At 39.7% G+C, this 15,326-nt stretch overlaps 1 protein-coding gene across 2 annotated transcripts in view; it reads left to right on the top strand.

Moving 5' to 3' along the window:
• Positions 1 to 14,099, top strand: part of per3 (period circadian clock 3) — a 30,104-nt gene extending 16,005 nt beyond the window's left edge. For both annotated transcript variants that reach the window (XM_033966261.2, XM_033966260.2), the window contains exons 9-23: positions 12 to 118; positions 1,036 to 1,192; positions 1,650 to 1,755; positions 1,897 to 2,025; positions 2,229 to 2,337; positions 3,132 to 3,243; positions 3,346 to 3,479; positions 4,224 to 4,385; positions 4,793 to 5,044; positions 6,203 to 6,867; positions 7,329 to 7,532; positions 7,909 to 8,101; positions 8,917 to 9,100; positions 9,564 to 9,714; positions 12,505 to 14,099. In XM_033966261.2, the coding sequence (XP_033822152.1) occupies positions 12 to 118; positions 1,036 to 1,192; positions 1,650 to 1,755; positions 1,897 to 2,025; positions 2,229 to 2,337; positions 3,132 to 3,243; positions 3,346 to 3,479; positions 4,224 to 4,385; positions 4,793 to 5,044; positions 6,203 to 6,867; positions 7,329 to 7,532; positions 7,909 to 8,101; positions 8,917 to 9,100; positions 9,564 to 9,714; positions 12,505 to 12,642 (2,803 nt within the window). In that variant the 3' untranslated portion in view covers positions 12,643 to 14,099. The remainder of the gene's footprint in view (positions 1 to 11; positions 119 to 1,035; positions 1,193 to 1,649; positions 1,756 to 1,896; positions 2,026 to 2,228; positions 2,338 to 3,131; positions 3,244 to 3,345; positions 3,480 to 4,223; positions 4,386 to 4,792; positions 5,045 to 6,202; positions 6,868 to 7,328; positions 7,533 to 7,908; positions 8,102 to 8,916; positions 9,101 to 9,563; positions 9,715 to 12,504) is intronic.
• Positions 14,100 to 15,326: the final 1,227 nt, after the last annotated feature.

The raw sequence follows: 15,326 nt of genomic DNA, 5'->3' as shown, positions 1-15,326 counted from the left end.
CTTTCTTTCAGGGCGGTGCCGTTGTTGGGTTACCTGCCTCAGGATTTGATCGGGACCTCTCTGCTCACCTGTATCCACCCTGACGACCGCCCACTCATGCTGTCCATGCACCGAAAAGGTACAAGCACTTTTTAATTTTTTGTTGTTTGTCCTTAAGTTAGTTGACTATTATTTCATTGAACCATTATTGGTCCAAACTGTGATTTGGTGTGCAAGTGTGAAAGTACCCTTTAACACATAAAAAAAAAAATCTTAAAACTTTGGGTCAAAATAAGATTGCTGCATAATTATAAAACATTTTATCATCCGAGCAGCAATCCAGCATTATTCTTTATTTTATAAATGTTAGTAAACTGTTTCAAATGAACTAGTTCTATTTTCACCCTTTTTAATGGGAGACACTACAAGCAAAACTTGTTTTTTTTGTTTTGTATTTTTTTTTCTCTTCAGTGTTTTGTTTTGTTGTTTCCACATAAAAGCTTATAAGACAAGAGACCAAAGTATCCACTCTGCACTGAAAGATGTTTTAATATTTAATTTAATCAACTAGCAGCCATAGAACGACTTTGTAACTACACAGGCCTTTTTCTCAAAAAGAATTTTTCTCGCCATAGGGACATGAGGATCACCTCTTAAAGTAGTACCTACATAAACCAAGACTTCCAGTCTTGTACATGACTTTGAATTAGATATCAAAAAAATCTAAATCTTGTTAAAGAAATTTAAATCTGACTCTCTTCATGTTTGTTTTGAATGTCCCAAAAATGGTCAAGTATGGTTGTTTGGTTGCTGACGCATAAAATGCTTTATTTTTATATGAAATACATTAATACGTTTATGTACGGAAACAACAGAAGTTTAAAATGGATCTCTGAATTTAAGGGGAAAAAAAGTATGCTTTTTTTCCTATTCACCTCCAGTGTCTTGCCTTAAGACTACTTCAGTGACATAAAAGTAAGAACAAGGTACAGAGCCTTTAAAATATTATATAATGTTTTTCATTTGTAAAAGTAATCCCTCGTCTCTCCTGCACAGTGCTGAAGTACGCAGGGCAGCCTCCCTTCGAGCACTCCCCTGTGCGTCTGCGCTGTCAGAATGGAGACTATGTGACTCTGGACACCAGCTGGTCCAGCTTCATCAACCCCTGGAGCCGCAAGGTCGCCTTCATTATCGGACGACACAAAGTTCGAACGTAAGCACCGCATTTATACTTTTCACTTGTTAATATGTCCTAATGTTGTTCCTTCATCAGAAGCATAAATGGAGGTTGTGGGGTTGAAAACATTTTTGACAAATCAATTTGGTATAGTAAAATTAAATCAACAAAAAACAAAAATATCAGGATTGCCCTCTTCTGGTTGTTTGGTAAATTTTTGAATGGGACCAGATGAGGAATTTTAAAAAGACAATATCAGACTTAAAATTTACCCAAATGCAATTTTACTGTACTAACTCACCATACTAAACTTTGTTTTAATTAAAAAACGTGTGCTACGCTTTAAATGCTGCTCTAAGCATTTTAAAGAAGCCAGTTGGGTCTGCCTTTGCCCTCTAACCAGAAAATTGGTGGTCCTTGGGCCAGACACCTCACCCACCTGTGAATAGTGTGTTGTTTCTATTTTATTTAATGCTTCTTTTCTAACTTGTAGGAGTCCCCTGAATGAGGATGTGTTTGCTGCTCGTACAAATGAAGATCTGGTCCCTTATGAAGAAATCAAAGACCTCCAGGCCAAGATCTACAAGCTCTTTCTACAAGTAATATTTATTTTTATGTACACAAACGGTTAATCTCTTGCACAAAATTATTAATTGAATATACATTGTTAGAGAGAGGGAATTTTAAAGGAATATTCAGATAAAAGATGATATGAAGAGATGTCTCCCTCTCCTCTTTAGCCTGTGCATAATAACGGCTCGAGTGGATACGGCAGCCTGGGCAGTAACGGCTCTCATGAGCATTATATCAGTGTGGCGTCTTCCAGCGACAGCAACGGAAACCTGTGGGAGGACTCGCACAGGGAGCCGGTGAGACTTGGATTACATAAGGAGCACAATATTCCAGAAATTACTCTGACTCAATAATCTTTGGTGTAGAAAATATACGGAATAATTTAAGTGCCAAATTAGCAATGCTACAATACAGCAATGAATATCATAACACAGTTAACTGGTAATAAAGCCTGTTACTTTTTAGACTTAAACCCTCTGTCTCCCTCTGTCTCTGGTAGATGACGCTGCAGCAGCTTTGTGCAGATGTGAACCGGGTCAAGAGCTGGGGGCAGCAGGCCTATTTCGACTCAACCCTTAAAGTCACTGTCCTCGGGAAACCAGCCACAGGTACTAAACATGCAGACTCTGTATTAAGAAATACATTTTTGATGATGGAACAAAAGTGCTGACAAATGTACATATTACAAATGGATGATAATGAAGGAAATATAAACTTTTTATATTAAAGATCAGCAGATGGCAGACCCTCCAAGTCTTTTTAAAGTTGGCATCAGTGAATTTGCTAGATTTTTTTTTTTCCCCCCAGCAGATGGCAAATGTGAAATCAGTTTGCCCCTCACCTGGGCTCTCCCCTCACCTGGGCTCTCCCCTCACCTGGGCTCTCCCCTCACCTGGGCTCTCCCCTCACCTGGGCTCTCCCCTCACCTGGGCTCTCCCCTCACCTGGGCTCTCCCCTCACCTGGGCTCTCCCCTCACCTGGGCTCTCCCCTCACCTGGGCTCTCCCCTCACCTGGGCTCTCCCCTCACCTGGGCTCTCCCCTCACCTGGGCTCTCCCCTCACCTGGGCTCTGTTCAGGCTCACCTGTGCTCTCTGGTCTTCTTCTGGCAGAGCAAAGCTGGCACACCCTCAGACAGTAGTAACGTAGATGGGATCTAGTGGTCTTATTTGAGAATACAACAGGTCCATGTCAGCCAATCTAATTACAAAATGTGACTTTAAAGCAAAGATATCTAATACCTAAAGGTGTGACTCAGTACTGAAGTTGAATTGGATTATGAGTGGATCAGGACTTAACCAGGAACTGACCCAAATTTGATCTCCTCCAAACACAAACATGAAGTAAACTGGATTTGACTCAGTGATTTTTGGTAATTATAACCTTACATTATTTTTTCCACAGCAAATTTGCCTCCTGCTGAATCAAACTCTGAAGTCAGAGATCCAGAGGAGCGAAGGAAACAGGTTCACATCCCCTCCTACCAACAGATCAACTGTGTGGACAACATCATCAGGTCAATATTTAACCCTCCTCTGCTCTGTCTGACCCCCCTTGCTCTATCTGACCCCCTTCTTTAACCTTTTCCCTAAACTTAATATTACGGTCCTGTTTGTAGATATCTGGAGAGCTGTACTGGATCTGCGCTGAAAAGAAAGAATGAATCATATTCTTTAGGCTCTTCATCCTCCTCAACTTCAGAAGATGACAAACCTACAGGAACAGCTGATACTGCTCAGGCCTCCTCTGATGGTAAAAATCATAGACAGTTGAGGTATATATTTTGCATGGTTGAAAGTCCTCAATATGGTGCGTATTAACAGGAAATTTACAACTCTAATTTTGTTAGAAAAATTACAATCCTAGTCATAGCAAGTAACTATTCAACTCTATGGACAGGAGAGAACTGTCATTTTAACTAATGGAGGTGACTTTTAACAACAAAGAAATGTGCCAAAAAATTGGCAGCACACAATTCACACTCTTCGAACGCTTACATTCACAATCACACTGACTGTGATAACCCAAATGTGTTGTCCATGTGTGGACACCAGGTCCTAGGAGGTTAAAAACAAACTTGCTTATGAAGTGCGTTTGAAAGGTCTGAAAAGCATTTTTAAAAGCACAGAGGTCAGCATACAGTTTTGTCATTACAGTAATCCTAACATTAGCATGCCAACAGTGCACTTCCTGGTTCATATGATAAAACTCTTTATAATTAGTTGGAGACAGCACACAGCGGTCTTATTTCTACCATCAGAGCTGCTTTTTACAATACACTACATTACAAAAATTGGGTACAGCCACATGAAGATTTTACCTACATTTTTTAGAAATGGTACATCAGACTTTCTTTCTGTATATTTCAATATTTTTTTTGTTATGATTATTGTTTAAAAAAAAAAAAAAAAAAGACATTGATTATTAAAGACAGAGATCACATTTTTTTTCTCCTCTTCCTCCCTGTGCTCCCCACCCCATCTCACCTCTTCTTAGTGGTCCTGGACTCTGGCGTTTCGGTCACTCCCTCCGCCGCAGCTGTAGTGGGCGCTCCTCTCACAGATCTCACACTCTCTACTAAGGCCATGAGTGTGGTGTCCGTGACTAGCCAGTGTTCTTACAGCAGCACCATAGTCCATGTACCCCAACCAGAGTCAGGTCAGTACTACAATCAGTATTGATATTGGGACAGACACGAGAAAATCTAATAGATCTTGTATTGATTCCTTGTCTTCCTATACAGATCCCATGCTCTGATTAGATTGATTAACACAAACATATTTTTAACAACTTCAGCCCAGTAAATATTGCAGTGCGATAGCTTCCTTTTTTAGGAAGTTATTTAATCTGTCTGGACTGAAATGGAGCAGTCTACAAAGTCACTCTTTGATCTCACAAACCCTTTGGCACTTGGACTGGCCAAGAACAGCCGATCAGAACACTACTTTAACACCAAAGCAGTTCATCCAAAATATCCCAATAAATTGTGAAAATATTATACCACGAAATTTGGATATCATTACATCTCTAGTTGTAACACTTGTATAATCTGGCTCTGCCCACAGAAGCCACAGCTCTGGAGGATGCACCAATGGGCAGTGAGCCAACAGAGACTGCTCTGCCCCCTGCTCGCCCCACCCCCTCCACGGCCGCAGAGGAGCGCCGGTTTGTGGGTCTGACCAAAGAGGTGCTGTCGGCTCACACGCAGAAGGAGGAGCAGGAGTACGTGGACAGATTTAAACACAGGATCCTACAGAGTCCATACAGCTCCTATCTGCAACTGGACAACAGCTCCATAGCTCACTCACACCATCCAGGTATTATATTATGCACTATTAAGTTTTTTTTGGGGTACACATAAAATGTACAGACATTTTCTCATTTTGTTATCTTTACCATGAAGACTCTAAAAGATTTGCCAAAAGTGGTATAAAATGAAAAATAGAAGATTTTTGACAATAACACAATGTTTATGCTTGGTTTCTATCTAGTATAAATACATTTTTACCCAGATAAAGGTCAAATTACACTAACTGAAAGCTTCTAGCTTCTGTGTAGTTGACTACTAAGAGATGGTACTTGGTGTTCCTCAAACTTTTCACACCAAGAAAATACAGCAAATAACTGAACTCCAGAGGAATCCACTGACCACCTGCATAAGCTCTTGTACCACCAGACCCAGTAGTATGAAGGTACAATTGTTCCAAAAAGTTTGTCAGTGTAACAAATCAACATTTACACATTCAAATAATTATTTATTTTTTTACGCTTACAAATTTCATTTTACACTTACAAATTTCATTTTACACTTACAAATTTGGTTTTACACTTACAAATATCGTATTACGCTTAATTTGAAAATTGTGCTCCCATGAGTTTTGAGACATGAGAGAGATGTCCACTAGCATAAGGCGCTAGCTAATGCCAACATGTCGTTTTCTGAAAATCTTGTTAACACTTTTGTAGCCACACTGGCTTTATCTACGCAATTTACCTTGGCATAAACGTATTAAAAGGTTAATAATGCACATCATAATATCACATAAACAGTAAAGAAGTTAACCCGAATTCAGACAGTACGTCACCTTTATCAACCAGTTTAGCTGTTGCCGCAGCAACCTTGGTCCCCTCTAGCCCTGCCCCCTGCTGTCTTCAGCCGCTGCGCTCACAACTTACAACATCTTTTTGAGACAAACTCAGCACAACGAATGTCTCAAAACTTGTGAGAGCATAATTTAAAGATTTGTACGTGTAAAATTACTAAGTTGTGATACTCGTAAGTGTAAAAAAAAATATATATATATATTATTATTTGCCAGTGTACAAAATCAACGTTTATGCGTTGAAACTTTCTGGAACAATTGTACATTCATACAGTAGTACGTGCACCATAGTTACTGAATCTGTGTACTAATATAATCATAGTTGCAAACCTAGAATAATGCATTTCATAATTTGGAACCATTTTTTCCTAGGTGACTACCTTCGGCCTATCAGCGCTGGGGGGCTGAACCGCTCTCGCAGAGGGAAGCCCAGACACAAACGTCCCAAACCTCAAGGGTCTTCTGACAGTTATGCCTCTCCCCCTGGACCCCCACGCTGCCTCCCCGACTCTTCCTGGCCCTCCTCCGAATCTTCACAACCGCAGATGGCCGCTCCCTTTGGCCAAACCACGCAATTACAACCCCCATTCTTCCCTTTAATGTCACAACAGACTACAGGTCCCACAGAGCAAAATCTTCGGCCACAAAATTTGCGGCAACAGCAAGCTACTACTATTCCCACTCCAATGGTTTTTCAGCCAGAACAACAAAGTCAAATGAACTACAATTTCAATGTTATGCAATCTCCAAATATGCCGATTCAAATGGATACGATTCCAAATATTCACCCAAATTTCAACAATATTCAACCAATTGCCCCTCAGAGTATTAATCCCTATGTAGCACCTGTTATGGCCGTTCTTCTCCCCAATTACCCCACGTTTACACCAGGGTACCCCTCCATATACCCCCTGTCCACCCCTTCTGTGCTGCCCCAGGCCCCACTCACCACAACGGGCTTCAACCCAGCACCAGTGCCCTTCTCTCCGCTGCCACTTTTCCAGAACCAGGAAGCGCTGAACCAGACTCCGCCACAGGTATGGAAGTCTCAAACAAAATATTGACAAGTGACATAAAAATTCTATTCATTCACATTACACATGACAATTACTATATCAATATTATGTGACTCCCTTAAGCTCGACTATAGCCATTCTACGATATCAGCTTTTTGACTGCCCACTTTTAGGTTGTGGAAGTAAATTTCTCAATAAATTTTTTTTTCCAATAGATGTTTCTAATTAATAGCATATTAAAAGTCCGAAAGTTTGCTGGAGGCTAATCAGCTGTGTGGGAAGTGGTAACTAATGACCACAACACCCATATAAACCAGTTTTTAAAATAAAGTTTCAATTATTACATCTTGGAGAACTTTGTGTATTTATTCTGGAACAAATTTTAATGTGTATGATGTTAAAATGTTCTTTAGCAAAATGCCAATACTTAATATTTAATCATGACACCGTCCCCTTCCTCTCCATCCTTTCTCCCTTCCCAGGTGCCGCTGCTGTGCTCCCCCAGACCGGGCTCCTCTGTGGGGGAGGAAGAGGAGGCTGCGGGGCCCAGACCTCTGTTCTCCAGTTCTAGGTCCAGTTCTCCTCTTCAGCTCAACCTTCTCCAGGAGGAGCTGCCCAAACCCAACGAGAGGCCGGGGAGCTCCAACCAGCTCAGCGAGAGCCTCCACGAGCAGATCAACATCCAGGTCAGGGAGTAGGAAGGATTTGTACAATTTAGGATTTTGGACATTGTAATTACATTGTATGTTTTTGAAAACACATTTTTATATCATCTACCTGAATTTTGACCTGAATTTGCTGAAATACATTGAATTTTTGTGAAAGTAGTTCACTGTGTAGTAGTTATTGTGAAAAATTATTGTTATTTTGAAAGTAGTAGTTAAAAATGTAAAAGGCAGAACTAGTTCATTTAAGTCTAGTGACACGTCAGTAAATTTCAAAATATTTGAAATGTATTATCCCCATAAATATCACAGTAAAACACCTGCGATATATGAACCAGGTATTTAAAGGCGCATTTGTAATTAAATAAAAATCAATCACACCTGTATTTGTTTCCAGGGCGACGGTCCAAGTGACTCTGGTAACCATGACGCTCAGTCCACCTCCTCGGAGCTGTTGGACTTACTGCTCCAGGAGGACGCTCGTTCCGGCACCGGCTCCAATGCCTCGGGATCTGGATCGGGAGAATCTGGAGGGTCCCTGGGCTCTGGTTCTGGGAGCGGCTCCAACGGCACCTCTACCTCACACACTGGTACAAAAAGTCATTCTACTATAACTGAGTAGATATTTGGGACAATTGGTAGTTTAGTAAATAAAGTAGTTTTTAATTGATAAATTCTAGTACTTATTTTGTTACGTTTTTCCCTCCAGTATCTGTACTTTTAAGTCTCTTAAGTACATTTTCAAATAGGTACTTTTGCTTTTTACTCTTTGTTTCTCTCTAGAAGTTTAAGTATTTAAGTGTTTCACACAGATTTTGAGGTTTTATAAAGCTTCAAATGCAAGACTTCTGGTAAAGTTTTATTCAACAATTCAATCAATCTTTTTATTGTAGCTGTTTTAATGTGTTTATTTTTAACATGTTTGTCATTTCAGCAAACAATAATGAATAAATTAGCCTTTTTCCCAGGCCATCATTGTAAATAAGAATTTGTTCTTAATGTTTTGCCTGGTAAAATAAAGGTTAAATAAAATAAAAAACATTTCAGCAGGTCTCAAACAATAATTATTTATTCACTTATTTTTCAGTCCTTTTCCAAAATGTTGTGAAGTAAAAGTATCGGTTTTACTACTTTAAAAATACATATTTTAGGTATCTGTACTTTAAAAGGACGGTACATAACTACTTTGTAATAAGCCAATTTTAAAATTACCATTACATCAGTGGTAGAATGACAGAGTACATCTCATTTACTTAAGATTTTTTCAGACCTGGCGCATAGCGTTTTGGATCATCTTTATTCTCCTAAAATCCATCAGTCCTCACTCTACAAACCATCAGACCTGTTTAAACTTTCCAATAACCTTCAGTCATGTTTCATAATTTTGTCGTCTTCCTGTTCACAGGCAGCAGTAACAGTAGTAAATACTTTGCCAGTAACGACTCATCAGACACTTCACGAAAAGCGCGAAAAAGTCAAGACCCCCCACCAGACCCTCAAGGGTTCGAGTCTCGCGTGGAGAACTCTCTGTGGAGCATGATCCAGCACACACCTGACCATGTCATGATGACATACCAGATACACACCAGGTATACACACTTTACATACCAGATACACACCAGCTACACACACTTTAGATAGGGCTTCACTTCCAGTCAACTACATGAAACTGCACAATAATAGTAATTTCTAGTAAAAGTGCCATTACTTCAAGGTAACTTTAGTTAAGTAATTTCTTGGACCTCTACTTTATACTTCGACTTGAGTAAGAATGTAAAAGTATTTACTCAAGTAAGGGTAAATGTAATTCAAAATACCAAATGATGTCTGTTGGTTTTCAATGGATAAACCACAAATATGGAAGACTTTTATATGTAAAGCAGTGGTGCTAGTAACATTGTCAATGTAATTGTTGGGTTAGTTAGACTTAAATTTTATGAAATTGCACTTATTGAAATAAGTGAAACCTTCGTATTTATTACAAGATCTGATAATGGCAGCAAAAAAAGATCTATGTTTAAATACAAGAAAATCAGAATATTTGTTTACCAGGGACCAGAATGAGATTTTGGCGGAGGACCGGGAGAAGCTTAGGGCGCTGCAGCCACTTCAGCCCTGGTTCAGTCAAGAGCAGAGAGAGGAGCTTGCTGAGGTGCACCCATGGATCCAACAACAGACCATACCCCAGGAGATCGATACACAGGTGAGACTAAACCAGGACTAAACAAGGACCATACCCCATGAGATATACCCAGAGGTGAGACTAGCACCAAAACGGAACTAGATTGTGACTTAATATTGAATAAACATGGAATGAGCAATCACACTGCACGTGGCTCAAGTAACTGCGGTAACCACATTTTGGATTTTAATAAGACTCCAGGCACCTACCCTAGTCATCTATGAATCAGTTCACTGCAGAGACTCTGAAAATATGTCAGACAACAGTGAAGGGATGTGCTAGCATTTAGCTTTAGCAGTGACACCAGTCAGAGGGCCCAGGTCTTTAGCAGACGGGGGTTTACCACGGGTGTACAGGCTTTTAGCATTACTTTAATGTGAGTCCACTCATCGGGCAGTGCTAAAACCATGTGAAGTTTGGCTCAGCACTCAATAACCTGCACTCAAAACAAACAAAAAGTACAACAAAAGCTCCATCCCACATGAGATTAGGATAGCTTTATAACATAATATGTCCTTGTAATTCGTCTTAGAAACAGCCACATCTGTTCACTAAATGTAGTTTTTGATGCGTACATTCACCCCACATTGTACCCCCACCCATAGTCCAGGAGATGGATACATACAGTGCTGTGAAAAAGTATTTATCCCCTTACTCATTTCTTACTTTTTCTGCACCTTTGTCCCTTTAAGCCATTTCATATCAAGCAAACTTAAAACTGTATTTTGTTTACTTGTGAGTTATCTTTGTCTAATATTTAAGTGCTGATTTTATTTATTAACGGGAAAAAGCCATCTGAACCTACGTGACTCGTATGAAAAAGTAATTGCCCCCTAAACCTAATAACTGCAATTGATGCTGCTAAGGGTGGTTCAACCAGTTAAGTGTCAAGTGATAATAGGCAATGAGTCTTTCACATCGCTATGGAGGACTTTTGGCCCACTCTTCTTTGCAGAATTGTTTTTAATCAGCCACATTGACATGATCTTAAAAAAGCGTTTCATGCTCGGAAACCCTCCACAGTATCTTCATTGGGTTCAGGTCTGGACTTTAACAAGTCCACTTCTGAATGGCTTAAAAAAAAAAGAAATTGGGGTTTTGGAGTGGCCTTGTCAGTGTGCCTTGGATCATTCTCCTGCTGCAGAACCAAAGTGTGCTTCAGTTTGAGGTCACAAACTGGTGGCTGGACATTCTCCTTCAGGATTTGTTGGTAGAGAGCAGAGTTCATGGTTCCTTCAATCACAGCAAGTCGTCCAGGTCCTGAAGTAGCAAAGCAGCGCCATGATACTACCACCACCATTCTTCACTGTTGGCATGATGTTCTTTTTATCAAATGCTGTGTTAATTTAATACCAGATGTAACGGGATGCACTCCTGCCAAAAAGTTCAACTTTTGTTTTATCAGTCCACAGAATATTTTCCCAAAAGCTTTGGGGATCATCAAGATGTTTTTTGGAAAAAGCGAGCCTTTATGTTCTTTGTCAGCAGTGGCTTTTGCCTTGGAACTCTGCCATGCCATTTTTGCCTCATCTCTTTCTTATGGTTGAGTCATGAACACTGACCTTTACTGAGGCAAGTGAGGCCTGCAGTTGTGATAAAGGAACCCAGAACAACATCTAAATATCTTGGATCAGTCATCGCTGTGCTCTTGGGATAATTTTTGTAGGCCTGTCACTCCTGGAAAGGTTCACCACTGTACCATACATTCTCTATTTGGGACTCCAGCGAACCACGATGAGAGCCATTATCCACAAAGATTTTGAAATGGCTTTATAACCTTTTCCAGACTGTGACATGTCAGTTATTTTTCTTATCTACACCTGAATTTTTTTGGATCGTGGCAAGGTGTCTTGGCCTGGGTGTGGCTGTGAAATTGAACTCCGCTTTCCACAATAATATGATTAATCAGTTACCTCCTCATTTAACAAGGGGGGCAATTACTTTTTCACACAGGATCATGTAGGTTTGGATAGTATTTTTCTTTTAAAATGCAGTTTTTCTGTGATTATTATATTTGTTATGTTTACTTGGGTTATCTTTGTTTAATATTTAAATGTGTTTGTTCTGAAACGGTTAAGTGTGACACACATGCAAAAAAAAGTAAGAAATCAGGAAGGGGGCAAATACTTTTTCACAACACTGTGAGACTGGGAATAGACCAGGGCCGAAAGCAGGACTAGACTTTAAAAGCTTTGATTGTAAGATGGTTCTAGGTTTGATCTTTGTTCAAGTCTCAATGTAACGCCTACAACCCATGTTTTTGAGCCACAATGCAAGATTTTCCAAGCAGTTCACCAAAAGTCAAAACTAGAACTGAACCCAGACTACATTATTACCACATTAATAACAAACCAAGACTAAACTTTCTATGCAAGTTTTTACTCATCCAACTATGACTCAAAACAATGTATTCGGCCATCTTAAAGGCTCTTTATCTGATTTTTACCGTCTTAAACAGCTCAATCACTAGTTCTGATTTTTATGTTTTTGAGGAATAGCTGGACCACTGTATTTAACTTATGCACTGCGAGCATCCAGGTATTAACTGTGATGAGTTTATAAGCGCTTTTCACAACTCTTGTGGACAAGGTTTTCCGTCACTGTTATGCTAACAACTAGCATGCTAATCTCCTCTTGTTGATTATTGGACAAGAAAGCGCTTTATAGTTGGATGCAGACTTATTTTGACTTCTTACACAATATATCTGTACATTTAAATACACAGAAGTAACAAATCTAGCCTTTATTTTCTTTGACCCTATAATATTGCCTTTATCAGGACTGAACTTGATCCTCTTTCTTGTCTCCCAGGGCTGTGTAAGCTGTAACTCCGGCTCCGCTCCAGTGCCCCCCCACTCACCTCACATCATGGCCCCAGACAGCTCCTCCCTCCTGGACACTTCCTCCCAACCTGCCCCCCTCATCCAGGACTCCTCCGTGGACACATGAACCAACAACCAATCAACACCCACTCAGCTTTATACCAGAAATCTGCCCTTTTCACTTGCACAGGGTCCCACTTGTGAACATGCAACACAATTAAAATGTTTTAACTGAGAAAGGCGGCCATTTTGGGAATCACCTGCCTTTTTGGGACCATGAATACCATACCTCTATATACTATTTAAAATGACCACATCCTCTTACCGTGAAGGAAGGCTTTTCAAAGTAAGTTCTCCTGGTAGGTTGTTGTGGTTTTTATTTTGAAGCACTGTGGACAATCCCAGTCTTGTATATAAAATGACTGGAAGACAAAAGATTGTGCTGGCCATGATGCAGCGAGATTTGCAAGTCGTTAAGTTTTGCTGACTTTTTGTGACCGATAGTCAAACAGTTGCTGCTCATGTTTCATTCTGTTAAATATTTTAAATTTCAAGTTTATTGTCAATGGTTGGCTATATATTATCTTTGCTCACTTATGAACAACAATGAAAATGTCAATCATATACAGCAAACAGCCAAAGTATTATGACCATCATGACTACTGTTTAAGGGGGACGATTGGGAGCAAGTGAGTTTTAGTTTTTTTGTTTTGTTGATATGTTAGAAGTGGGAAGGTGCACTATGTAACATTTCTGTTTGAGGATTCAACACCTGCTTGTCCCCATGGAGATGATGTGCTTTGCCTGGAACACTCCACAGTATAGCGTTAAACTGTTTTTATTGCTCAAAAATACATGGATTCTTACTTGGAATGGGCTTGTCTCTCCACAGATCTGACATGTGCCATCTCCTACTAAAGTTTGGAGGTGTTAATTAGATGTCTCCTACTTGACTAGATGGAACTATACAAGTTTAATGACATAAAGTGGAACATTCAGGCAAAGCAATGACATCTCAGTGGAGAATAGTGCCAAAAGGTTGTTTTGTACACCTTTAAGAATTTAAGCATGTTTGGAAAATTATGTCTGCACACTTGGATGAAAGCATCTCCCCAAAAGTGCGACTCTTGTGGGGTGTTTCCAGTGGTCATTATTTATCCATCATGGTACTTAGGTTCTGTATTGGACCTATTTGGTTTAGTCTTAGGTTAGACCAGGTTTAGTCATGGTAAAGTCCTGGCTATATGCAGCTCTTGAAGGTTGTTTGAAGTCTACTGTGGTCAGTATCAGAGGTGCTTTAGTCCGGGTTTACTTCTTTAGATGGGCCTTCTTTAGTCCCGTTTTGAGACCTGGTTTATTTCATGTGGTCATAATGTAACAGCTGCTTGCTGTATATATCATAGTATTGTTTTCGGCGTGGTCTAAAATCTCACCGGTTCTCTTGATGTTATTGTATCCTATTGGAACACCATCCCCTCTGACTAGCAGAGAGTGGCTGTGCAAATGTGAAAGTGAAAGATACAAGTTCACTGGCCACTTTATTAGGTACACCGGTCCTCTGCCAATTTATGAGTGACTATGTCAGGACTACACCAGGACTAAACCTGGAATAAAACAAGAGTAAAACAGGACTCAAAAAGGTCTAAGGGTCACTCGTCACTATTAGGTCCTAAATTGAACACATTTTATACTTAATCTAGACTTTGGAGTTCTGGTGAAAGTGTAAATGCACCTAATAACTGGTCTTTTTCATTTTTATCCTTGGGACTAAACCGGCACAGAACCAGCTTGCCTTTATTGTCTTTTTTTAGATATGCCCGTTTTTCATGCTTCTGAACATGATACATCTAGCAAAGTGGCCAGTGTTGTTTGTTGTTCATGTTTCTTGTATTTCTAAACTCTTTTCTTGTTTGTGTGAATGTGTGTGAGAGCTGCTTCCTTTCAAGTCCAAACTGTGTCCAAACAGGGTTTTCTACCATTTTTAGAAATAAATCTATAACAACACTACGATGTATTTTATATAGAAAATGTTCACAAAACCAATTCTTTGCAATGTGTAAAAAGCCATTTTGGTTTCAATTCAGGGAGTGTTTTGTGACAAAGGAATGAATAAAATTATGTGACAATAAACAGATTTGATATTTTTTATTTTATTAACATTGCATTTATTCCAGTCATCCTAATTGCATGCCTTTTTTACAGCTTGTTTTTCCACTGATCTGACGTGTAACGTGTCGTGTAAGTACCGCCTATCTCCATGGAGATAGCCAGTCCAAGTTACAGGTCAGTTTTGCGGAGAGGCGACCCAGCTCACAGGAAGAATCCATGTTTTTGAATTTATTTTTGAGGAATATAAACAATAAATGCCCAAAATGTTTAAGGCCATACTGTGGAACATTCCAGGCAGAGTAATATCATCTCCATGGAGACAAGCTGATGACATAACCTCCCACTGGAAAAGTTACACAGTGCACATTTCAGAAGGAAGAGAAGTTGAAAACTGATTGAAACCTGTTTGCACATATATTTTAATTCTGCCCCACTCTGTAGTGTAGTTTAAGAAGAATACAGGCCTAGTAAATACTTAATGAAGGGGTAACGTTTGGAGGTGTTAATTAGATGTTACCACGCTTGAATCATTCTGTTCATTATAGTCAGTCTTTGATCATGTTTTATTAAAGGTCCTATATAAGCCAAGCTATAATGTTGTTCCTGCCTCAAAAACATACCTGGAGTTGTGTTTTGTTTCATTCACACATGTTTGAGTAACACTGTATTATTAGTGTGTAACATCTCAAAAGGCTCTGTCCC

The sequence above is a fragment of the Periophthalmus magnuspinnatus genome, chromosome 5, assembly GCF_009829125.3.
Source record: "Periophthalmus magnuspinnatus isolate fPerMag1 chromosome 5, fPerMag1.2.pri, whole genome shotgun sequence".
NCBI lineage: Eukaryota > Metazoa > Chordata > Actinopteri > Gobiiformes > Gobiidae > Periophthalmus > Periophthalmus magnuspinnatus.
The sequence above is the reverse complement of the archived record's forward strand: the minus strand, read 5'-3'. Positions and strand labels throughout refer to the sequence as shown.